This window comes from Sceloporus undulatus, chromosome 2 (genome assembly GCF_019175285.1).
Source record: "Sceloporus undulatus isolate JIND9_A2432 ecotype Alabama chromosome 2, SceUnd_v1.1, whole genome shotgun sequence".
NCBI classification, from domain to species: domain Eukaryota; kingdom Metazoa; phylum Chordata; class Lepidosauria; order Squamata; family Phrynosomatidae; genus Sceloporus; species Sceloporus undulatus.
Window position 1 is genome coordinate 50,128,045 of NC_056523.1, and position 27,213 is coordinate 50,155,257.

Below are 27,213 nucleotides of genomic sequence, written 5' to 3' on the forward strand. Positions count from 1 at the left end.
CCTGCAAAACCTATCCCATAGTTCCTCTGGAAAGAGCTTGGGTTCCCAAAATTCGCTTTGCCAGAAGCCTCTCCCATTGATCTCTGTGCTCTCTGAAGGGATTCTCCCTGGCTGTCTTGGGAGACATGAAGAGAGGATGCTGCCCTGCAAAACCTATCCCATAGTTCCTCTGGAAAGAGCTTGGGTTCCCAAAATTCGCTTTGCCAGAAGCCTCTGCCATTGATCTCTGTGCTCTCTGAAGGGATTCTCCCTGGCTGTCTTGGGACATCTCTTGCTTTATTTGGCTTTCACTCTCTCCTCTCTCTTAGGTCTGCAGCCTTTTGACGCTGGGATCATTCTCTTTTCCCCTTTTCTGTCTTGTGTCTCTATCCCACTTAAACTGACTGCCTTCTCCTCCTTGATCCCATTTTCCAACCCTGTGTGTGTGTTTGCACACATGTATATATATATGCATATGTGTGTGTGTGTGTGTGTGTGTGTGTATATATATATATGGTAATTATAAAGTAACAACTTTTTGAATTTATGAAAAAACCCTCATCTGTAGTTCCAAACCCACTGTAGAAATAATACAGTTTGAGACCCCTTAACCCGCCCTGGCTCAGTACTAAGGAATTATGGGAACTGTTGTGTTTGTGAGACATTTATCCTCCTCTGCCAGAGAGTGCTGGTGCCATAATAAACTACCATTCCCAGGATTCCCTAGCACTGAGTTATGGCAGTTAATATGGGGAGACGCAGAAGAGGACGTTTGAGCGATTAAGCGCCTTCATTGGTCCATTTGAAAAAAAAAACGCCAAAAATACATCGATTCACAAACAGTCTATGAAATGGAAACGATGCCAAAAGATAAATCGCTTCCAAATATTCCGGATTAACGTTACGTCATTCTGATGTACTATTGATTGACAGCTCCAAATAAGGTATGGAGGAGAAGAATCGCTTTATTTAAACACCGATTTCATGCCAAGTAGGAACGATTGCAGGTAAAAACTTCGATTTAAAAAACCAGATGGGAATGAAGAATAAAAGCGATTTGGAACGCGGGATAAGACCAGAGTTATTTTGAATCGGATCTATTAAAAACGTTGTATTTTAAATCGTTTCAAATCTTAAGTGGGAACATCCCCTTAGAGTTTTTTTCTAATCCTTCTTTCTTAATGTCTTCCATATATTTTCTTTTAATTTGTGTATATGCAAACCAGTGTATGTTTCTAGCTTCCTTTATTAACTCCTCTCTTTGTTTTATTTGAATGTTGCTGTTTTTGTCCATCTTTGTTAGTTCTTTGTATGTTAGCCACTTTGGATTATCATTCCATCTGTCAAAAAATGCCTCTTGCGTCGAGATCCAGAGAAGTATTTTATTATAGAATTTTTGTTTATTTTTAACCATGTCTTCAGGAGCGTTTCCTAATGGCATAATTATAAAAGTCTTTATTGATTGCTTATTATATCAGAGATAGGCATGCCAGCAGTATCTCATTCCTGCCCCTTCTAGATTTAATACTCCAGTATTTTCTAGTTTAATCCATTCCTGTATCCAGATAAGACAACATGCCCATGAATATAATTTTAAGTCTGGCAAGGCATGACCCCCTCTCTCCTTACTGTCTTACAATGTCTCGTATTTTATTCTCAGCTTTCTGCCCTTCCATATATGTTTTTATTTCTTTTGTCTATTCTTTCATTATTTCTTCTCTTATGAGAACTGGTAGGTTGGCAAATAGAAAAATGATTTTTGGAAGTAGGGCCATTTTCACAACTGATATCCTCCCTAAAATTGATAGATTTAACTTATTCCATTTTATTAAGTTTCCTTGTATTTCCTTCCAGGTTTTTTTATAATTGTTTTCAAAAAGGTCTGTGTTGTTATTTGTCAACCAAATACCCAGGTATTTGATTTCCCCCCCGCTATTTTACATCCTGATTTTTATCTAATATTCCTTCTTCTTTTGATGACATATTTTTTGTTAAGATCCAAGTTTTTTCTTTATTCATTTTAAAACCTGAGTATTTCCCAAACTCTTTCAATTCTTTCATTAAATCTTCTGTACTTGTAACAGTCTTCCAATATTGCTACCATATCATCCGCAAAGGCCAATACCTTTTTTTCTTGCCCTTCTATTTTATTTCCTCTATTTTTTATTGTTTCTTATTGTATTATTTAATACTTCCAATACTATGATAAAAAGTAACGGTGACAGGGGACACCCCTGTCTTGTACCTTTAGAAATGTTAAATTCTTCTGATTTATTACCATTAATTCTCAGTTGAGCTGATTGTTGATAATAGATATTTTTAATATTGCCAAACATTCTTGTTTATTGGTTATTCCATCTTTATATTTTATTTCACTGTCTCTCTCCCCCCCCCCCTTTATTTATTTTATTAGCCAACCAACGCCCAACTTTACTGGAGTTTTTGAACTATTTCTGCTTTGTTTGTTTTTTTAACTCAGATGCAATTTCTTCTGTCATGTCTATTTGTAGTTGTTTTTGTAGAAGTTTAAGTTAATTAGAAATTTTTAGTTTTGTTTGGTTTTTGTTTTAGCTCCTCTTCCTTCCTTTTAATTTGATTTATGATCTTATCCTGTTTTTCCTTCTTAATTTTCTTAATTTCGGTAGCTCTTTGTAAAAATAGACCTCTTGTCACTACTTTACTGGTGTCCCATACTGTTTTCATTGATAACTCTGGAGTACAATTTTCTTTAAATAAGAACTTTAATTCTTTTTTCACTTTATTTATAAAGACCTCTTCATCTAATAGCTCATCTTTTAATTTCTATTGATATCCATCTCTGTTAAATCTTTGAACATATAATTCTATTAAATTGTGATTGGACTATGTTCTAGGTGAAATTTCCATTTTTTTGGATTCTTGTAATTAACTTTCTCGACACTAAAAATAAATCCATTCTAGATAACAATTGATGGCTTTCTGAAAATTTGAAACCATTTTTGTTACCATATAGTTTTGTCCACACATCTGTTAAATCTTGTTCCTCGAACATTTCCAGACAGCTTACTGAATGCCTTCCTTGGTTTCTTTTAATCTTTTTGTTTGATTTCCTATCTCTTAATGGTTTAATCACTCCATTAAAGTCTCCTGTTAAAATTACTTTATTTTTACTATAGACAAAGAGAGTCCAAATATTGGGGAAAAATCCTTTTTCTTTTCCAGTGAGGCATATATATTAGCTATAATTATTTTTCCCCTTGTAAAGTTATTTCTATTGCCACAAATCTTCCTTCATTATCTTTGTTTATTAATTTGGCTTCACATCTCTTAGTAACAAAAATTGCCACCCCTCTCTTTTTCTTATTTGCACTGGCGTAAAATAAATTCCCTAGTTGAGGGTTCCTTATATATTTTATGTCATTTCCCCTAATTTTGGTCTCCTATAGACAAATTATATCAAAAGCATTTTTCCCCAAAAAATGAAAAATTTGTTTCCTTTTCTGTTCAGAGTTTAGACCCTTCATATTCCAGGCACTTAACTTAATAGACATCCTTTCTTGTATCTCTTTTTAAAATATTACTAATTATCATCTATTTCCCCCTCTGATTCACTGTAACTCTTTTTTGGTTGGGTCTCTTATATTTGAACTTTCTTCTATTTCGTTTGGGGGATCTGTTCTCTGTTGATTTCCTTTTTCTCCTGTTTTCTCTTCAATGTTCACTTTTTCATAAAAGTCTCTGGCTTTCCTACTGTGCTTATATGTTAAGGAAATGCCCTCTGTTTTTTCCCATTTATAGTTTATGCCCCTCCTTGGTAATATATTACTCAAAACTTTATATTCTTGTCTGCTCTTTAATACTTGAGCTGGGAGATCTTTATATACCTCAGTTATGCTATCCTCTATAACTAATTTTTCCTTATAGTTTTGTTCTAACAATTCCTCTTTTATTCTTACATTAATGAAGCATATAACAATGTCTCTGGGTAACTTCCTTTCCCTTGCTGTCTTTGAGTTTATTCTGAACATTTTTTCTATTTGTGAGTCCAAATAGTCCTCTGCTATGTCAACATATTTAGCTAAAAGTGGAATAATCTTTTCATAAAGTTGTTTGTTTACAGCTTCAGGGACTCCTCTTAACTTAATGCATTTTCCCCTATATCTAGTTTTTGCAATAAAGTGTTCTGTTCATTTTGTCTTAATCTTGTTTCTAGCATGTCTGTTTTGTTTTCTAAACTCATTGTCTTACTTACAATTCCATCTACATCTGTTTTGACAACTTCAATTTCTTTGTTTATTTTATCTATTTTCCCCACTATTATACTTCTTTGTGCATGTCTTGTTGTATTTCATTCCTCGTATCCTTAAGTTCATCTCTTATTTCTTTCTTAAAGTTTTTGTTAAACTCCCTCAGTTCCTGAAGTATAATTGAGCTGATGTCTATCTGGTTGTTAGTTGAGTCCATTGATTCTCTTCTGGAATTTGCCATTGTTTGAGTCTGAAACAAAGTTTTGTACCTAGTTTGCATTTTCTATCTCTTCTGTTTTATAGCATAGTTTCTCTTACCTATAGTTATCTAACAATTAATATTTCCTTACAGTATTCCTATTGCCTGAGTCTTGTCTTTTAATTGTTTTCCAGCAAATGGTCTTCTAGTTTAGGACTCTCTTCGTACCTGTATAACACAATGCTTCTTTTTCTTTATTACTTTCTTATCTCCAAAAAGTTGTTGTCAAGGCTGGTTCCTATACAGAGTGCCCAATCACCACCTGGCTGTTCTGTGGCTCAAAACTTCTCCCTATTGCTACACCACCAAAGGAGGTGAATCAATAAGAGGAGAAGCCTCAGTGAGCCTTCTTCAAGCCCCCAACTTCGCCAGTGTGAGTAGCCATACCTAGCCCAATCGGTCTCAGTACTTAAGCAGTGTTGGGAATGGAGTGTGAGATAGTCACCTGACACTTCCCCACATCTTGCCATCACGACCAGAAGTCAATAAAAGGATGCAGCTGTTGCACTATTGTCTTTATCTCCTCTTAATTGTGATGGCACACCGCTACACAAGTGTTATTCTTGCTGTCGCAGTGCTACCTTTGCTGCTGTTGCTGTCGCTTTGGGTGATGGATGGTAGGTGTTTTTATAGTCTCCGCCACCCTGAAGCTCCGGACGCTGCCTCAGGTATGCTCAGCTATGCTGGTGTTGTTGCTGCTGCTGCGCTACCTCCTTTGCTGCCATTACTGCCACTTTGGGGGATGAGTGGGAGGCATTTTTGTAGCCTCTGTTGCCCCGAAGCTCTGGACAATGCCTCAGGTGTTCTCAGCTGTGCTGGTGTAGTTGCTGCTGCTGTGCTACCTCCCTTGTCACTGTTACCGCCACTTGGGGGAATGGGTTGGAGGCGTTTTTGTAGCCTTCGCCACCCAAAAGCTCCAGATGATGCCTCAGGTGTGCTCAGCTGCTCTGGTGTTGTTGCTGCTGCGCTACCTCCTTTGCTGCCATTATCGCTGCTTTGGTGGATGGATGGGAGGCATTTTTCTAGCCTCTGCCTCCCTGAAGCTCCCGGTGCCATCTCAGGTGTGCTCAGCTGCACTGGTGTTGTTGCTGCTGCTGCGCTACCTCCCTTGCTGCCATTACCGGTGCTTTGGGGGATGGGTGGGAAGCGTATTTGTAGCCTCCACCGCCCCAAAGCTCCAGATGCCGCCTCAGGTGTGCTCAGCTGCTCTGGTGTTGTTGCTGCTGCTGCGCTACCTCCTTTGCCACTATTACTGCCACTTTGGCGGATGGATGGGAGGCGTTTTTGTAGTCTCCACTGTCCCGAAGCCCTGGACGCCATCTCAGCTGTGCTCAGTTGCACTGGTGTTGTTGCTGCTGCTGCGTTACCTCCTTTGCTGCCATTATCGCTGCTTTGGTGGATTGATGGGAGGTGTTTTTGTAGCCTCCGCTTCCTCGAAGCTCTGGATGCTGTCTCAGGTGTTGCTGCTGCTGCGCTACCTCCTTTGCCACTCTTACTGCCACTTTGGGGGATGGGTGGGAGGCGGTTTTGTAGTCTCCAATGCCCCGAAGCTCCGGACCGTGCCCCAGGTGTGCTCAGCTGTGCTGGTGTTGTTGCTGCTGCTGCGCTACCTCCTTTGCCACTGTTATCGCCACTTTGGCAGATGAATGGGAGGCGTTTTTGTAGCCTATGATGCCCCGAAGCTCTGGATGCTGCCTCAGGTGTGCTCAGGTGTGCTGGTGTTGCTGCTGCGCTACCTTGTTCGCCACCATTACTACCGCTTTGGGAGATTGGTGGGAAGCATTTTTGTAGCCTCCACTGCCCCAAAGCTCCAGATGCCGCCTCAGGTGTGCTCAGCTGCGCTGGTGTTGTTGCTGCTGCTATGCTACCTCCTTTGCCGCCGTTACCACCACCTAAAGTGATATTTTGATAGTCAGAGAGGGAAATGCCAAGTTAGTGTCATCCCAAAATGAACTTATGCCCTCCCAATTATTGGCCTGACAAGTAGGCAAAACAGAAGGTTTCTTTCCCCCAAAGGCTTAATAGTAAGAATGTTAGCTTCCCTCTTGCTCTCCCTTAGTGCATTGTGTTGAGACCAGCCATAACCTTAGAAGACAGCTCAGTGGGTTTCCAAAGACTGGCATATAACTAGAAATTTAGATTAAATTCGAAAACAAACAAAAAAATTAGATTAAATTCTCAATTGATTCTGTTGGATGATGTTGCTTGGCCTGCAGTGCAATGTAGGGCTGCTTTGTGGCTGAAGAGGATTTGCCACAGACTTCAATATGCTCACTGTACATAGTGGCCATATCTGGAAATTCTGAGAGCTATAGTCCTAAAAGATAACTTTTCCAAGTTCTATATTCTACTATTTTGTTATTTGCTTATTTTGTTGTTGCTAACATCGTCTGACATGGTGATCTTCTATAGGTTTCTCTTGAGCAAGGTTCATTCAGAAAGGGGTTTGTTGTTGTTTCTTCTGTAGCTAAGAGTGTGTGTTTTGGAAGATTTTTGCATTTTCTTTCCCATCCTTAGATAGGGAATTTCTGTATGCAAGCTCTCCTCTCTCTCTCTCTCTCTCTCTCTCTCTCTCTCTCTCATTCAAACTAACCATGTGACTTAGGTCACTCCCCCTTTGGGACTAACTGACATTCTCTCAAAATATTTTCAACTGAACTGTTTGTCCTCCATCTTCCTGCTCTCTCAACTTTCTTTGGAAAGATGAGATTTCTTTTTACCTGAACTATTCACTAGCTAGATTAGGATGTAGCTTCTGTGTAAATATAGATTAAAGCTATTAGTAAACTTTTGTTTTAAACTGCAGTCTACATGTTGTTTTTGGAGTCAGTCTCAGTTCGTAGGGAAGCATAGTTAGACAAAAACAAGTTTCTGCTACTCTGCTAATTTAAAACTAGACCCTAACAGGCTTGGCTTTGACATTTTTTGACATTAAAATATTTTTGTTTCTTTAAGAAAGGCTAAAGCCTTAGGAAGCTTAAATTACCCCCACAGTGTGTCTGAGAGATTGTGATTTCCCCAAGGGCACCCAGTGGTTTCCATAACTGAATAGGGATTTTAACTTTGGTTTCCCAGAGCCCTAGTCCAGCACTTAAACCACTACATCACACTTTAAAGTGCTTTTAAAATCTGTCAGTGTTGATTGTGCTGGGGTTGGAATCCCCTTTGAGGAAACCATGATCTTGAAAGGTGGCTAAGAAATATTGTCTGCTGTTCAGTATTGCAGTTACACATTTGTAACCTAGACTTATGGATCTATAACTGCTCTGTGTTCAATAAGACTATGTAGTCTAAATGTCACCCCACCCCATCATAAGAGCCAGTTTCCAGATCAGGCAAAGCAGGTCTCTTCAGTTTCCAATCAGCACACAAAGAAGGTCACATTTTCAACTTCTTCATGCCAGCAAGCAAGACTGTGACAGTCAGAAGCAGGAGCCCTGTGACAAGTCATTGTTGCAGCCTCACTTGCTGGTGGGAGGGAGGTGGAAACATTGGAGTTTATCATATGGGAGGAATTTCTCTTAATTTTGAATGAAAAGAAAGTGGGGCCAGAACACATTCACGTGAATCCCCTAGTTCAGCGAATTTACTTGAATTCAAATTGCATTCGAATTGACTTCCCATTGCCTGAAAATAGCTTGCCATTGCCCGAAATTGCGTGTGATCACCTCTCATGCAATAATTTGAAACCCCATGATTGCGTTTGTACTGACTTCCCATTGCCCAAAATTGCATGTGGTAGTCTATCACGCAATAATATTAAACCCCATGATTGCGTTCGGATTGGCATTGGATTATACTTCCAATTTCCCTTGTCTGATAACGTTCATCATCTTCTTTGTGCCCTCACCTGGAAGCTGGACAAACCTGCTTTGCCTCATCTGGCAGCTGTCTCCTAAGGTAAACTAGGAGGGTCTGGCCAGGAGATGTTACAGTACTTACAGTCAACTCTCCATATCCACGGATTCTGTAACTATGGATTCAACCATCCATGGCTTGAAAATATTCCCCCAAAAAATCCCACAAAGCAAACCTTGATTTTTGCCACTTTATATGAGGGACACCATTTTCATATACCACTGTATATATTGGGACTTGAGCACCCATGAATTTTGGTATCTAGAGAGTATGCTGCAACCAAACCCCAGCAGATACAAAGGGCTCACTGTACTTAGGCAAACATAACTAAGTAGCCGATCTAGAATTCTGGTGATAATAAGTAAGTAAATCCTGTTTACCCCCCAGAGACCAATGTGTGTCATGTGGTTCTCTGACTCTCAACAGCGAACCTTCTAGGTTAGGCTTACTCACTCCTCAGAACAACTTGTTGGCTGCAAAACATTTTGACTGGTTGCTTATTTATTCATTTTTCAAAGTTTATATATCAGTTGTTGGGCATTGCCCATGAAACAGGGTGGGGCTTTGGTTTTTTTTTTAATGTTAGTAGTTCTTTGTTCTAATCAAAATATTAGCTTTTTGTACAAGTATTTATTTTTCTTATAGGCAGCCTGAATTATCATCACTTACGGTAAGAAATGGTTTAGGGAGCTGGAGATATTTAGGAAAGGAAGGTTTGTACAACCTGACAGATGGACACTTGAAATTATTGTATAGATTAATGAAAAGCCCTCTTGCTGACATTACTGAGAAGGCAAAGGGAGATGAAGTATCTAGAAATAGTGGCACTTATACATTTTTCTTTGTGGCATTGCCAGTACACATATAACAAATGATGCCTGTAGTAGAATATGCCTGATTCAGTCTGACTTAAACCCTGAGAAATGTTTGTTAGAAGCTCCTCTGAAAATCATGACATTAAAACCCATACATAGGATGAAGGAAGAGAATTAGCTCTATCTTGCAGCTTTGGACACTGGAACCACTGGTAATACATTCTTTCTAAAGAAGATGTCAAAGCAGCAAATTGCCCCTTTTTTTAACCACACAATTGGGAGGGGGGGAGATGTCAAGGCATACAAAAGGAAAGCAGCAAACTACTTAATTTGACTTATTATTGAATCAAATATGCTATTTGGTTTGCCAAATGCAGCTGCACAGACACCACAACTCTCTCTTTCAGATAGCATTGAAAACCATTTCTGCTCAATGAGAGAAGTGAATTGTTAGGAGCTGTCGCTTTTTCTTTTTTCTTTTTGGCCTCATTGGTTTTTCTTGAATGGTCACTTGCTGCCTGAGTGATTTGTCTAGGGACTTAACTGCTGTGTATAAAATTGTTTTTGCACCCATAAAGAAAAGAGGGGTTGAAAAGATGTGGTGTAGTGCATGTTGCTATTGACCATTTCTCTAGCACTCTGGATTTCCAAAGTGCTTTATGGTCTTTGTTCTTGCAACAACCTTCTAAAATAGGTTGCTGTTCTCTATTCTTCTTTCCTTCTCTCTTAAACTGGGAGACTTTTCCTAAAAGCAGTCAATTTCAGTACTTGGTAAAGGACATCCATGGGGGATGGGTGTACTTAAATACAACCCTTTAGTTGTCCAACTGCTGGATATTACTCCTACTATCTCCTTAGTTCATCAGATGTTAATTTTCCTAGGTCTGCACTATAAATAATCCTTTATAGCTGATGCTGCCAAAGTGTTGTTTCTGTTCTCACCTTACCTTTGTGCTTCTCCAGTTTCATTCTCACTGAGGTAGTAAAGCTTTGGTTCTTCTTTGCCCACTGAGATTGCAAATATATGCTTCAGAATACAGGTTTCTGGTAGCATAACCTTCAACCTACCTGTTAATCCCAACATTTTCCTTGTAAAATAGGTGCTAGCCCATGATTGACCAATGAATTTAATGACTGGGGATGGACCTCAATCTCCCTCATTGTTTCCTTAGTATTCTGAGATGATTAATATGCTGAAACAACTGGGTTGACAGCTTCAGTGCAAATGGTGAGAGGATTCATATGTGAGGCTAATGGTGACAAAGACACTTTACCTCACTGCCATTATGATGCCTCTGCAATGGTATTCATGGCTAGTCTACACTTATGTGTATTATGCAGTTTGTGGTGGATTTTCACATATTTACACTGATGCCTAATTGTCTTCACTTTCCTATGCAAATTTGCATCTGTTTCAACTCCCCTTACCAAAAATGTGCAGCCATGTAAATCCAGGTGAAACAGACTGACAGCTACATGCTTGATAATGAGCATCCTCACAGATACATACTCACAGATACTCCAGTAAAAACCATGAATCAGCTGAGTTTAGGTAGTTTTTGGGAGAGGTGTAAAAATCCCAAATCGCTCCAAATACCATGTGGCCAGATCACAGTCTATTTGATTCGAAAGAGTATTTTAATCATGTAGACAAGCTGGCACTTTCAGGTGCTGAAGCACCAGTTGACCAGGGAGACTACTTTCAAAGGTCTAGTTAGTATGTCCAGGGTCTATTTCACACTGCACAATTACAACAGTATGATTTCACTTTAACTGCCATGGCTGCATCCTCTGGAACCCTGGGGTCTTTCATTTGTTAAGGCAGTAGAGCACTCTCAATATCTTCCCTAATATTCTGGGATTCCATAAGCTGTTACCATAACAATTAAAGCAGAATCATAATACTATAACTGCAATGTGCAAGGACATCAGTTTATGCTACATTTTATGGGCCCTAAAGGTTGTATATGTATTGACTTAGACACTACAGTTTTAACGGTAGGAGAGGAACACCTAATTTTGTTCTTACAGATACTTTTTAGCTTATGCAACTTGAGGATGGGACAAAGTACTTAGAAAAATACACCGAACAGCCCTGGTAGCACAGTGGTTAAATTTCAGTACTGCAGCCATTCACAGGCAGGGCTCCAGGGCCCACCAGCCTTGCATCCTTCTATAGATCACTGAAATGAGTACCCAGCTTGTTGGGGGCAATTAGTTTACACATTATAAACTGCTTAGAGAGTGCTTAAGTGCACTGATAAGCAGTATAGAAATGTACTTGCTATTGCTATTGCTGTAAAATGAGGACTACACCATGGACATTTGTCCATCCAGGCTGTTACTGAGTTCTTTCAGAGCTGGGTTTACAGACAATCAGGGGCTGTCTGAGAAGGGCATCTTGCAGATATTTACTTCAATAGGTATGGTATGGATGCTGGCCTTTTTTCTCAATTCCATGTAATAGTAGTTTGATTGTTATTAACTACAGTTAAGTTGACTTCCACTTATGATGATCCTATAAATGGGAGATCTCCAAGTCATCCTATCAGATCCATGGCTTCCCTGATTGAGTCTATTCATCTATAATGTGGTCTTCCTCTTTTCCTACTGCCTCCTACTTTATCAAGCATTATTGTCTTTTCTAGTGAGTCATGCTGTCTCATAATGTGTCTAAAGTCATCGTGACTTTTAGGGAGAGTTCAGGCTTGATTGTGTGTGTGTGTGTGTGTATTCATCCCTATCCTCAAAAAAAGGAGATGCAAAATATTGCAGTAACTGCAGGACCATTGCATTAATTCACATGAAAGCAAAGTCATGGTTAAATTCTACAGCAAAAATTTCTACCATAGATGGAGCAAGAAATCGCAGAGATGCAAACTGGGTTCAGGAAAGGAAGAAGCACTAGGGATCACATTGCAAATATACATTGGATAATGGAGTGCACTGAAGAATTTTAAAAAACCAGTAGAAACCATCAGAGGCTACAATAAAGCCTTTGACTGCATAGATCATGAAAAGCTATGGATTGTTCTTAAAGAAATATATGTGCCACAACATTTGAATGTCCAGATTGTCCTGGTGTGTAATCTGTACCCAGGACAAGAGGCTACCATTAAAACAGAACATGGAGAAACAGGATGGTTCCCAGTCAGAAAGGGGGACAGCCAAGGCTGCATTCTGTTGCTGTATTTGTTCAACTTGTGTGCAGGAAATATCATATACATAGCAGGTTTAAACTCAGAGGAAGGAGGCATAAAATTTGGAGGAAGAAATGTCAACAATTTAAGATACAAAGATGACACCATACTACTAGCAGAAAATAACAAAGATTTTGAACGATTACTCAAGAAAATCAAAGAGGAAAGTACAAAGGCAGGTTTACTGCTCAACATTAAGGAAATAAAAATCATGACCATGGAGGATTTACATAAATTCAAGAAAGATGATTAGGAAATTCAAATAGTGGTAGTGTGCTGTGGGCTATATTTCAAAGGAAGAAACTCGCAAAGCTACCTCTTGAGTATTTCTTACCTAACAAAACCTTATGAAATTCATTGGGTTGCTATAATTCAACAGATGACTTGAGGTCACATGCACACCCACAACAAATCAAGTCTGAACTCTCCCTGGAAGCCACAATGATTAAACAAGGACTGTCATATTTTGGACACATCATGAAAATTTTCCTACAAGGAAACAGAAAAGAGAATCTTCGTTGCTTAACAAGAAATCCTGTTTTAGTGTGTTTTCACTTTCATCCTGGACTCCATTTTACAATCTCTCAATTGTACTTCCTCTGTCACTGTGGTTGGTGCATAGACTTGGATTATGGTAATGTTAGATTATGTTGTTTTATGGCAATGTTGATTCTATTTTATATAAAGGACACAGTTTTACTACCCTACTGTATATAACAAGATTTGAGCATCCATGGATTTTGGTATCCATGGAATCCATGAAACCAAATCCCAGTGGATATCAAGGGCCCACTGTATTACAAAGTGACCAAATGTCTCCAGTTTCTTTCAAAAGAAACCAATCCCTGTTAGGTGCTGCTCCAGGGATTTCTCACCACTTGGAAATGGGGCATGTGTAATAACACATCACTGGCTCAGAAGAGAGCTTCAGCAACTGGTGCTGTCAAGAAAGACATACGGCATGGGCTGATGTGTTAAACAAATTTGAAGATCTTTGCATTCTTCCTTCTTTCTGTCTGTCTTTTCTTTTAAGCCTGTTAGCACTGAAGGATTCAATCTGTTTTTATACTGTCATGAACTTGAAACACTTACTTCAATAATGCAGTTTCTCTTCCCTTTTGAGGTTCTTTTGAACACTTTATATTAACTCTGTCAGATGAATTTCTATATATCTCCAGGAGGGGTACACCAGTATTTTAGCATCAAATGTGTGGTTGGATTTCTTGATACAGTCTACAATTTCATTCAGTGAGAGGATGCACATTTGAGGAACTCATCAAATGTGCCTCATCTGATCTGTCATGAGACCATTCATTGTACAAGGATAGAGAAGGGACTAGGTTGTCTTCTTTTATCACATACAAAACTGTTCTTCTTCCAAACACTTAACTTTGTGTAAGTAGGTTTTTTTCACAAAGCTGCTAGGAAATATTCAGATGATGAGCAATTGAGACTGGAACTGAGGAGCAAAAGTACTTGTAACAATTGAAGGCTTTTCAGTGAGCAAACCCTAGGTGGCTCTTTCTTCCTGAAGACAGAACAGCAGCTGAAGGGAGCAAACCAACCATCCGCTTAAGTGTGTGTTCTACCCACAAGCTGTGATTCTTTTCATGAAAGAAGTACTATTATTTCCCATGAGTTTACAGCCTATAGTTTGCATGAACAGTTTATGAGTGAATGAGAAGTTTATGAATCTACAGTTTGCATGAGTTTATATGAGGAAATTGTCTGCGTAGGAGCACATCCGAAACTAGGCTTCCTCAGACAATGAGTTCCATGTCTAGAGTTTCCCGGGGCTAGAAGGAAAGTGTGGCCACATGACCCTCCAAAACCATTTGGAATCTTCCAGGTGTCTTCTGCAACACTCCTCAAATTATTTATATTTTCCATGCTTACAGACACACACAACACACAGAGAAATGACCCCACACCAGTTTTGTCACATTGTCCCTTTTGGATATTTTAAATGTGGGAGAAGTTTTTTAAAAATAGGAAATTGACTCCAGTTGACTTCCCATTTTTTAAAAAAGTCATCTCCTATGACTAGAACAAGCGTAGGAAAAGTCTAACCCATGGGCTGCACACCCCACTGGCAATCATCAAAGTCCCCAATGTTTCAGTTTCTTTTTTAAAAATCCTACAATTATGGGGATGACTTATGCACCAAAACTGGCCAAAACCCCTCCCATTTCTCCACTTCTCTGGAGCACCCCACACACACACACCAACCCCCCCCTTCAAACAATGTTTAAAAGGGTTTTGGGGGTGATATCACTTCTGCTGAGCCTAAGATGTAATGGTGCAGCCTGTGGAGACTGAGGATATGGTGAAAATTTTGCCTCCCCCCCCATACTTGCCCATCCTGGCCTAGAATGACTCATTGAGTATGTGACAAAATTGCCACCCCATGCATCAGTGGGCATGAAGGTGGGGCATAGAGAGATATGGTGGATGAAACCATCCAAAGTCATAGGCAGGGCCAGTGTGGCTTTCATCCCCTGGCAGTTTGCCACCTCTGCTCTGGATCTAATAAATACAATCAGACCGCACCATATGCAAGTTTCCCTTACACGGCTTTCAGGTTATGCTGAAGCTGCAATATAATTTAATGAATGGTGTGTGTGCTGTGCTGTGCCGCATGCACGCACCCCATTGTTTTCAGTGGGTTGTGAGCATATGCAGTTTTCCCCTTACACGGGGGGAGGGGTCCAGATCAGATCTTCACGTAAGAGAAGGACGGCCTGTATAAGGACACTATTTAAACACTGTTTTGTGCCACATTTACTTTACAGCATCAAATACCTAGGAAGAATTGTACATGAGAAACCAGCCCAGGCCTTGTACAACTGGATGAACATTTCTAGAACTCATTTACATAAACAAACCTGACTTCCAACATTATCACACACAGCTTTTAAACTACGATTCCCACGGGAAGGAAGCAGAATCAGTGATCCCTTTTCATTTACAGGGGAAATGAACAGGCAATCATGCAATGCCATAGGTGTGAAAAGCCATTCCTGGGGCATTTGCACAATTTGGAGTCATGTGGTGTCACTGTCCCCTGCTCCTCCCTTTCCCTCTTCCCCCTCCATGTTTTTTTTTAATCCCTGTTTTTTATGCAATTTCAGAGATCTGCAGCCTTAGAATTTTAAATATAATTTTTAAAAGCTTAAATCAGGGCTGCAGAGCTCTGTAATTGCACGAAAAAGGTTGGGGAAAAAACCTTAAAGGCATGCTGGGGGAGGGAGGGAGGGGTGGAAAGAGAGGACGGGAAGGGAGTGCAATACCAGAAGCACCTCCTGTTCCATAAATGGAAGAAGTGAGGTGATTGCTGCTCTAAAATTGGCATTTTGTCATTTTATGTTGGCTTGCAGGACTGTAGCATGAAAAGGGCTGGGGTGCTAATGCTCTTGGTCTGATTTTGGGAGCTAAGTTGTTTTGGACCTGGTTAACTGAGGGGATGGTTAACTGAGGTCAGATTGGAAATCTCCAGGGAATTCCATGGAATGCTCCAAGTATGGCTAGAAAAGAATCCTGCCTGAAACTGTGAAAAGCTGCTGCCATTGCGAGTTGGTAATACTGGACTTAATGGACGAATAGTTTGTCTCAGGGTAAGAATTTTTTCTGTGTGCCTAGCCAAGGAGTAATGGATATTGTAGTTCTGTGAAGGCCAGGAAGGAAAGAGGAGACAAAGAATGTAGCATCACCTTTTAGACCAAGTGATTTATTTTTGCAAGAGCCTTTGTGTATTTCAGTCAATTTCCTCAATGATGGTGTCAATAAAAAAAGCCATAGGTATGTTAGCAGTTATGTGGTGTAGTTACAGAGTGCAATAGGAGATGGAAAGATGCTATAAATAATAATTTTGGTAGTGTGTTTGGAGTGGAAGTTGGAGGCTTGTAAATATGGGTAGTGATCAGTGGGCTTTTGATTTAGCTTGGTGCTTAGACAGCCATTGGAAGGCTGCATAGTGGTGTCAAGAAAGTGAACTTATTGTGTGGCTTGGGACTCTCTGACAGCACCAATTGTAGATATAATTTATGAGCTACATAATACCTTTCTGTGGAGGGTGTTTGTCGTAATTTTATTTCCTACACTTCCAGTTACCATAATTCTAGTAAGATAGTAAGCAAGCGGTGGTTGGACTAATGAAGCCCCCAGGATGACCTGTTGTGGGATAACGCCAAGCACGCAATCTCAGAGTCTTCACTGAAGACAGAGTTGAAGGGAATGGGAAAGCGATCTCTAACAAAGTAAACCTAATTGACAAAGCAGGAAGTCAGCCAAAAATGAAGAAAAGACGCACAGCAGGAAAACAGAATGCCAGCAAATGCCAGTTCACACTTCAACAGGCTCCTTCCTTGACTGCTCAAATGTTTCAGTCAGATAATGAGCAAAAACAAATGCTTTAGCATAATACACTATGTTGGGGAGAAGACAACTTGGGGGATTGGGGAGAGGCTTCATACTAATTATTTGGCCATCTGAACTGTCAGTGAGATGCCAGAAGATTTTGTTGACCAGCATCCATTTTGCATGGCTAATTGTGGATGTTGTATATGGATTGTTTTTTTTGCTGGCTCAGGCCACTGAAGCTCTCTATGACTTACTGTATGTAGTGTTTTGGAAAGACAGCTAGCTCTGCTGTCAAGCTTGTTTACTTGCCAACATCAATTGCACTTCTGAGGCAGGGTGCTGCTGATTTTGAAGATGTAGTGTCAAAGTGTTGCTCTGAGGTTACCAAAAGCAGATTTCAACACTCTCTCTAGGTGCTTGCAAAGGGGCTGCCAAACCATGTGGCAGATGGTGTTTCTGGGCCATCCACATAATTCTTGCAGCTGACTTCTGTGTCTCTCTGTATCATAGTCTTCCCTTCTGGACTATGAGCTTTGGGCCTCTGATGGCAGCATACACTTCTCTGTCCTACAGCAAAGTTATATATGCCATTTCTGACTGTTTTTTTTTTTAATTGCCCAAAACTCACCTTCATCTACAGTTGGCCAAATATGTGCTAACTTGACCTCACTGCTCTAATCTAATCCCAAAATAAACTATAACATTTTTTTTTATTATTTTGCCTGTACCCAAGACAGCAGTACTCTGTAGTGTTGTAAAGAGCTTGGGAAAAGTCCTGTTGAAGCATGATTGAGCCTCAACTTTGGCAGATCATCTTCATACTAGAAACGAGCTATTCTTGTTGTTACCATCACCTGCTTTAAAAAAATCAAGTCATTTAACCATATGAGTTTTAGATGACTGATTAAGTTTGTGTATGGATACAAATAACAATGGCTCCAAAGCCCACGGAATGTGTTTTTGCAGTTGCCACATATGCGTCTCATAGCATCTGCCATTTTACAACAGCTATCCCATCCAGTGTGACAAAGGGTGCTACTTGGGATTATACTTCATAGCTGTAGTTCTTAGAAGCACGTTATTCATTTGTTTGTTTAAAAAATATGCTGCTAATTTCTGTTTTGGGAGGGGACTCTATAAGCCAGAAATGGTATGCTCCAAAGCCCAGGGGACAACAGTGCCTTGATTTTCAATCCCTCCAAAACTCAGGGGAAGCAAACGGCCTGGTTGTTTTTCCCCTCTTTTCCACCAAAACATCTTGCTGCAGCTTCTCAACAGGCATTGCCACACTGTAAGGTGGTGGGGTGCCAGGGCCTTTGGTGGGGGATAATGTGAGTGTCCCTAGGACATCACTGGATTCCTCCCACAGGGCTGCAGGATTCCCACCCCTACTTTAATTTATATATATATAAATAAAAGCAATGCACAACTGCATGTCTTCCATAACATGCAGGTTGGCCATTATAGTCAATAGTGCCTCTTTCCCAGCCTTGTACCAGGATGACCAGATGCCCTCCTTTTACAGGACACATCCTCCATTTTGAGCATGACTAAAAAGCATGAATTTACATTGATCTGAGTGTGTATAGCTTTTAGTCATGTACTACATTTTTTCTGAATGTCCTACATTTTGCGGTGCCTTGTCCTCCTTTGTAGTTAGGACATCCGGTCACCTTGCCTTGTACCCTCCAGAGGGATTGCACTACAAGTCCCACAATCTTCACCCATTTGTGCTTTGAAGTTGAACATATCTGGAGGGTACCAGTTTGCAGGAGACTGTACTTGCACTTCATAAAAATACTGTATTGAAATCAGTGAAGACAGTAGTTAAATAAATGCTTACATTAGTATGAAACCTGAACCTCTATGCCCATCTAAGAATCTGCCCACCACATTCTGCATTCTGATGACTGTGCTGATTCCTAAACATGGTATCTGTTTCCTGTGGGGAACACATTTCCAGTGGGTGCTGCAGTGCTGTCACTTGATAAGTACCATTCGGAAAGGAGTCTGTTTGGGGCACTGAGAGAAACTCCTTGTGTGTAGTAAATTATAGCCACTCTATTGAGCCACAGCCAGGTGCATTATAACTATTGCACCCATGGGTTTCCTTAAAAATATTTTTTTCTTTATCGGTCCTGAGGTTTCTGTGATTTGATGCAGAAAATAAATGTGGGGAAAAGTGATTTGGGAATTCTTATTTCCTAGCAAATAAATAGGGGGAAAAGACATATAAGAAGTGAAACTTACATTTAATTGTACAGTTTGGATTTTAAAAGGATGTTCTTTCAAATACTGTTTCAACCCACCCTGTATGCCCTCTTCATTTTTATTATATGCTACTTCAAGCTGCAGCAGGGAGAGGTGACTTTGAAATAAAAGGATGAGAGGGAATAGGTGATTGAATTCAAGTATGGTGATTTAGTGCTCTGTTGGTATCCTGATGTACTATTCCATTTCCAGAGACCAGGGGTTTCTTCACAAGTATTATGGCATGCTTAAGACTTATGGGAATTATGTTCTCTCACCCTTAAAGGGTTATCTGTTGAAAAATAAATCGGATTGGGCTCTTAAAGCTGCTGTTCTGGGTGTGTGTGGAGGGGAAGTGCTACAGATCTTGGGAAAGTTGAGCTTTATGCTTAATGAAATCTTCAGTATGCATTACCACCACTTTGCTGTGACATTAAAGCCCTATTCAGGCAGTTGCCTCTCCACTTGCAAGGAGAAATGGGTGATGGGGACATTGGCATTCATGTGAACCCCATCCCAGAATATCCTGCTATACCAGGCAATATCCCAGAGGTCTGTGAGGACTCTGTAACCACATTCATCCAAAACAAGCTACAGAACTCCTGTGATCAGGAATCCTTCTAGTCATGGCAGCTTCAGAACTATATTAAGCCAAAAAAACCACAAAACCATTACAGAAGCATTTTTCTTCAGACTTTCACACTCTACATGCAAAGGGTGCACTACACTGTTGGGTGTTTGGTGATGTTTACAAGCGAGGCTTACATGTTCACCAACATCCTCACCACCTCTACAGCCACAAGCATAAATAGAGTTTGAATGGCGCTAATGCACATTGATCTGCCAGTGACCCCATGAAACACAGACCAGGGACAAGGCTATTTCTGAGGTGATGAGGGCAGTCTGTAATGTAATATGAGAAGATCCAGATAAGAACTGATATTGGATTGCAGCTCCCATCATCCCTCACCTTTGGTGGTTTAGAGCTGATGGAAGTTGCAATCTAGAAGCATGTAAAAAGCCATACATTTCTCCAGCCCTGACCTAGCTGCTATTGTGTCTGGTTTATAAGTCATCATAATGATATGATTTTCATGCCTTTAGCCACAGAATAGTTTACTAGCTGCAAGATAATAGAGGATGGTTGAAGGAAGTGTGTTACGAATAGCAGGGAAGTAAGCATTTGTTTTAGAAACCATGAACTCTTAGTTTGTTTCCTTCCTCTCATAGATGATGGGCCTTATTCGAAAGGGAGCAAAGACTCAGGTGGACTGGACACAGCTTTGGTCTCAAGAAGGCAAAGTATTCCAGGTAATTGTAGGTATTCTCTTATCCATGTATATCTGTTCAACTCACTTTGGTAACATGCATGTTCAGACAGTTAGTTGTTTTGTTTTATACTCTGCATGCAACAGAGTTAGCAGACATTAGGTGCTCAGAATTTAGCCTCCCCCCCCTTCTTTGTACTAGAATCCAGAGATCCACAGTCTGGAACTTGGTGCCAAAAACACATTTTAGAATTATTGCTGCACCCAAAATTTGGAATTTGTTTTGAGTCTGAGAATAGAACTGAGGTCACAATCCTCCCATAAAAAAAAACTACAAGCATTTATTATTTTAGCATTTAGCATTATAGAAGCACAGTGATGGTATGCAAGGCATTTTTGTTGCTGCTGTTGTTAAACACCATATCTTTGCCAATACAATATATTATTTTCAAATGTATTTGCCAATCTACTGCAGATCATCCTGATATCTACTAGCAGATGCTGATAAAACACCTACCAGTCCTGCAAGTCTATTCTTATTGTTAAATCAGGACACAACAATTGTACAGGTGCCAGGGGACAGCTTCCCTCCCACAAGCCACCTCCTCCTGAGAATCAGAATAGTTTCCTTTTTGCCCATCTCCCACCAAATAGGTGATTGGAAGTGATGTTGTTTTGGCCAGGAAGTGGTGGTGGCTGTCAGGTTTGGGTGTCAGGTTAGAGGTATGTAGGGCGTTTTTACACATTTTTGTATATTTGGGGGTTTGGGGGGACAATTGGGGGGGGGGGCAATTGATGCCTGAAAATAGCATTGAAAAAATGGCATGGGAGCACAAAAGTAGAGTTTGGGGCCATGTGTGGCCTACACTTTCCCCAGCCAGGCAAACTGTGATCTAGAATATTAAGTATATATGGGAAGATTTAATAGCTGTTGAAAAGTACAAAAGATGTTAAGTAATGAGAGTGACCTTTATCATCATAATCATCACCATCATCATCATCATTGTAACTTTAAGTGCTGTACTTATACATAGTAAGCTATTGGTCATACTGTCTTCATCTTGTGGGATTTCAGCTGAAGCCCTGGCTGATATGACAAATATGGAAATGGTCTAGGCAGTTGACACTAAGTATTTCCACCTCATGGTAGCCCTCAGATCAATGAAATAAAAGGGATGTTGGTTAAAACACAGTTGGATCACAATTTAGGGCAAATCCAATTGCATATGCAGGGGCTTTATTAGAAGGCTGCGGGTGTCACAGATGACACCCTAAGGGGGGGGGGGGAGATGTTTAACACCACTGTTCCCAAAACAGCTGCTGACAGGCTGTGGCTTTCACCTGTGTCCCTGAAAAACACTGACAAGATGGTTTGAGTGGGGCAAGGCTCGATGGGAGGGGAAAGGAGAGACACCAGTTTTTTTTTATTTTTTAAAAAAATATTCTTTTAAAAAATAAAAACCAAATCTTACCAAATTTTCATTTTAACTATATGAAAGTGTGTACATGTAAATATATTTAGGCTGTGCATATGATACTGCAATGTAGGGGTATTATTTTAATTTTGCTAGTTGTTTATGTCACAATTGTTGCCATTACATTCAGCAACATATGGGAAATATGATTTAGAAGTAACATTAGTACAAAAACATTACTAAGGATTCTGTATGGTGTTTTATGGGAGAAGGTCAATGGAGGGTTGACACCATGAGTTACCGCACTGGCCAAAGCTAGTAATGCCACTGTATATGAGTTAGAAATCATGTGACAACCTAGATTGTAGAAGTGAGACCTGTGAAGAAACCGTACTTCTCTGCCACCATCACATCCACACAAGTAAACTTGTAGTGCTTTTTATAACACTATAAGACCTACTTCATCACCATGATAGGACGTGAATGCCAAAGCAGTGGCTTGTGATTTCTATGTGTCTTGCAACAAAATTGATCTGATTTGCCTTGATCTAGAGTCTGCCAATGAGGCAAGACATGTTGATGGTACACACTTATCCTGTTGTGTGAGAATCTTTTCTGTTTGTATGCTCAGTGTCCTTTACTTTTAAAAAAATCCTTTCCCTGCTGAGCAAGTATGCCAGTGTGGGACTGATGCTGTGGTAAAAAGAGGTGATTAATGCCTCTTTATGAGAAGGACCACCCCTCCTGCTTAGACAAGGCAGTAATGAGATCTTTATTAAATCCACTTGTCCTTGACCCTGGGAGTTATCAGCTATAAGCCACTCCTCAATTTATCATTATTGACTAAAGTGACTGAGAAGTTGATGGAGGTGGTTACTCCAGACATTTCTGAATAATAATGATTATCTGGGTCTATTTCAGTTGAGGTCTCTGCTGGAATTTGAGATTCAATCTACTTTGTATTCCCTAGTAGATGACTGACACTGACCCTAATAGAGATTGAGATTCAGCCTGTTTGGAAGTAGCTATTCTGCTTCTGAAGGTTTGAATTCTTAATCTGAGAGTACTCCTTGATTCTGTACTGTCCCTGGAGTGCATCAGCCATGATTTTTCCCAAGCCTACCTGATTTTGCAATAATTATCCATGCCTTAGTTACATTGCATCTTTTCTCATGAAGTGTGCTCCATGTGAGGTTGCCCTTGAAGTGTGTTCAGAAGCATTGCAACTAAAATATAGCAGCTAAGGTACTAACTGATGCAGTGTTTCTAGTACCGAAAAGACCTGTGCTATCTGTCCATTGTTTTCTGGGCCAGCCTATTTCAAGGTGTTGGTTGTAACATTTAAAGCCCTTAATGAATTGAGAGCATCTTGCTATCTGAGGGATCACCTGTTTCATACGAACCTCTCCGGATGTTAGGTTTTTGTTGTTTAAAAGGATCTTTTGAGGATACCATTAAGCTTATTGCATGTATTATTGAACTGACTTACCTCTATCTGGTTTAAAGCTTAATTCAGGTCGCATCCTGATCTTATCACACACTTTTTACCATGGAAATTGTCGCCCGAATACATCCCAAGGCCATCTCCACTTGCAGAGCTGCTCCTTCTGGCTCTTTTTGAATCTGGGAGTTTTCCGATTTAAGAAAATGGTTGCTGGAGCAGCTCTGCAAGCAGGGATGGACCTGGTCTGTATTTGGGCAGCAATCTCGGTGGTAAAAAGCATGTGATAAGATCAGGGTGCTGCCCGAATTAACTCTTAAACCAGATCGAGGTAGGCCAGTTTAATAATACATGCAATAAGCTTAGTGGTATCCTAAGATCCTTTTAAAAAAGAAAAACTTAACATCCGAAGAGGTTCATATGAGACAGGTGATCCCTCAGATAGCAAGTTTTCTTCTCTGTTTCTCTCAAACAGTGGAATTCACTCCCCTCAATTCTGATTTTTGCTGGTTTTAGGATGTGTGTGAAAACACATTTTTTTCAATCTGGCCTGTTAAGTCCTTTTGATGCCTGTTGTTATTCTGAAGTGGTTTTATGTTTTATTTTGTGTTTAGTGATGCTTGTTGGTTCTCCTGAGTTAAGTCTTTTTAGTGGAAATATGTGATAGCAGTGAAATTAAATAAATAAATCTGTAGGTGGTTTAAAACTGGCAATGAATATATTTCATTTTTCAAAATCTTATGGCTACTTTTTAGACTGTAAAAAATAAAATGCCTACTTTTTGTAGTTTATCCTTTATTTACAGTCACAGCTAATTCTTTGCAGATGCATCTCTATACCAGTTTTCCTCTTTCTTAGGAATTTTCTTAATAAACTTAGTGAAATAAATAGAACAGGATAAAATAACCAATTACTTCTAGTGAAATAACTTGAACTCAGTTTTCTGACAAACATTTGTATATTTTTATCACCTTTCTGCTCTTAAACGTGCCTTATGTGCCTCTTGTGCTTAAAGTGCAGGTGAGACATTATGGTTTCCACATAAAGACCACCAAAATAACTTTCTACATTGTAGTGCTGCATGAGAGAATGTCATACTTGTAAGTGGCTTACATACTGTATGCCAGTAAAGATTCTCCCTAGCTGGGCTTGAAAGAGTTAGCTGGGCTAATCCATTATCATGGGTTAGAAAAGCCCACCTCAAAGAAGAGGAAATGTCTTCATGCACCTAAATCATGGGTGGGAATCGTGTGGCTGGTAGTATACTGTGGCAAGCCTTCATCATGGCAGTCCTTCTAGCAGCAATCCCAAAGAGAGTGCAAAATCTTGTTGATTGTGTTGATCTATATTAACAAACACAAACACAAAATGTAGCAGTTGTCATCTTCATCCAGAGCTGGTCATTGGTAAAGCTGATGAAGCTTGCCCACTAGATAAACCCATCCCAAAATACTTAGAATTACAAGGGTTGGCCATAATAATATTGGAAATGGAGCCAGTGTGACTTCTGTCAGGAGTGAGTTCCACAGTTGGGATATTGCTCCAGAGAAAGCTCTGTATGTGTACCCACTGGTCCAGACTTATGGGGTGGTGGGACAGGTTAGATTTAGTGTAGGATTACATAGGAGGAGATGCTCTTTCAGGTTCTCACACATTATGAAAGTAACATTGGTATTACCAGGGAACTAAAGTAATCTCTCCATTGTACATATACTCAGCGGTGGTGGGAAATATAAGAGTATGACGGACAATACGCAAAGGGATCTTGTAACACCTTTGAGACTAACTGTGTGAAAGAAGTTGTAGTATAAGCTTTCATAGACTTGGTCTACTCCATGCATCTGAGGAAGCAGTCCAAGTCTACAGAAGCTTAGGCTACAATTTCTTTTGCACAATTAGTTTCAAAGGTGCTACAAGATCTCTTTCTACATATGGCTATGTTTCTGAATTCTACCGCTGTTTGATGGGCACTTATGCTCTGGGTGGTCTCATTAAGCAATTGTCAAAAATCAATTGTTAACTCTCATTTAAGATGTAATAACATTCCATTGTAGCAACATCAGTGTTTATTTCTCATTTCTTTGAATTTTTCAAGAGGAAATTTGTAAGATTGTGCCAGATGGCATTCAATTTAGAACAGCAGGGAATGGTGAGGAAATGTCTGGCACTTACTGAAATTCTGGGCCAGTAGACTGAAAAGTTACTGTACTTTGCTGTCTGTTAAAATAGTTCAAATATTTGAGAGCACTAAAAAATTAGAAGGCATACTTGCAATATTAAACAGAAGTTCAGCTGTGAATGAATGTTTTCTAAATGAATGCTGGAAATAGCACATTATTCTCCATTTATGCTGAACAATAGGGTCTGCTTGATGAGGCCTGATTTACCAACTGACATACAGAAGAGAATATTTCTTTGGTGGCTTTAATCAAAGAATTCTGGCTTTCTCTTTCAAGCTAGTAGTTAATGACGCAGATATTTCACACGAAATGGAAAACATTACCTATAAGGATAAGGAAGTTTTGAATGTAGTCAGGATCTAAAACAGTGAATGGTGCCAGGTTCATTTGGATCCTGGCCATAGCTGAGGTAACTGATTATTGATCAGGATTACCAGTGGAAATCTGCAGTATTGCTAACACTGCACAAAATGGAGTGATGTGATCCTACCATGAGTAGCTGTGCCATCTGATGGCTTAGTCAAAAGTTACATTATGTCTAGGGTCCCCCCCCCCCCGATAGGGCTCTCTTCCTAAAATGCCAGCTTTATACATAAAATAAACAGCCAGTAGTCTTTTAGCTGCATCTCTTGGTAGCTGGCTTGGATGAGATGTGGACTTTCAAGGAACATGCATTTTAGATTAAGAAAGGAAGTAGTAGGCTGTCCCATTTCCCATTTCTCATATGACTTCCATGAGACAGAACCTGCAGATTTCTTTTTAAATCAAAGGGTGCTGGTAGAGAACATGCTTTACAATGCAGAAGGCCCTTGATTCAATCCTTGACATCTCCAGGTAGGAGAGAAACAAAGGGCAAAGGTAACAAATAGAGTCAGAACCTTGAATACAGCAGTTCAGAGTTCATAGAATCATAGAATCATAGAATCGTAGAGTTGGAAGAGACCACTAGGGCCATCCAGTCCAACCCCCTGCCATGCAGGAAATCCAAATCAAAGCATCCCTGACAGATGGCCATCCAGCCTCTGTTTAAAGACCTCCAAGGAAGGAGACTCTATCACCCTCCGAGGGAGTGCATTCCACTGTCGAACAGCCCTTACTATCAGGAAGTTCCTCCTAATGTTGAGGTGGAATCTCTTTTCCTGTAGCTTGCATCCATTGTTCCGGGTCCTGTTCTCTGGAGCAGCAGAAAACAAGCTTGCTCCCTCTTCAATATGACATCCTTTCAAATATTTAAACAGGGCTATCATATCACCTCTTAACCTTCTTTTCTCCAGGCTAAACATCCCCAGCTCCCTAAGTCGTTCCTCATAGGGCATGGTTTCCAGACCCTTCACCATTTTTGTCGCCCTCCTTTGGACACACTCCAGTTTCTCAATATCCTTTCTGAATTGTGGTGCCCAGAACTGGACACAATATTCTAGGTGGGGCCTGACCAGAGCAGAATACAGTGGCACTATTACTTCTCTTGATCTAGACACTATACTTCTATTGATGCAGCCTAAAATAGCATTGGCCTTTTTAGCTGCCACATCACACTGTTCACTCATGTTCAACTTGTGGTCTACTTGGACTCCTAGATCCCTTTCACACGTAGTTTCATTCAGCCAGGTGTCACCCATCCTATATCTGTGCATTTTATTTTTCCGCCCTAAGTGCAATACCTTACATTTCTCCGTGTTGAATTTCATTTTGTTAGCTTTGGCCCAGCTTTCTAGTCTATTCAGGTCATTTTGAATCTTGATCCTGCCCTCTGGGGTATTAGCTAGTCCCCCTAATTTGGTGTTATCTGCAAATTTGATAAGTATGCTCCCAATTCTGTCATCCAGGTCATTGATAAAGATGTTGAATAGCACTGGGCCCAGGACAGAGCCCTGTGGGACCCCACTGGTCACTTCTCTCCAGGATGAAAAGGAGACATTGTTGAGCACCCTTTGGGTTCGGCCGGTCAACCAGTTACAGATCC

General features: G+C 40.1%; 1 protein-coding gene across 1 annotated transcript in view; it reads left to right on the forward strand.

Annotated features, from left to right (window-relative positions):
* GRIP2 (glutamate receptor interacting protein 2) overlaps positions 1 to 27,213 on the forward strand; it is a 610,766-nt gene that overhangs the window by 473,336 nt on the left and 110,217 nt on the right. The window contains 1 exon segment of the mRNA XM_042448529.1: positions 20,177 to 20,257. Within this exon segment, the coding sequence (XP_042304463.1) occupies positions 20,177 to 20,257 (81 nt within the window).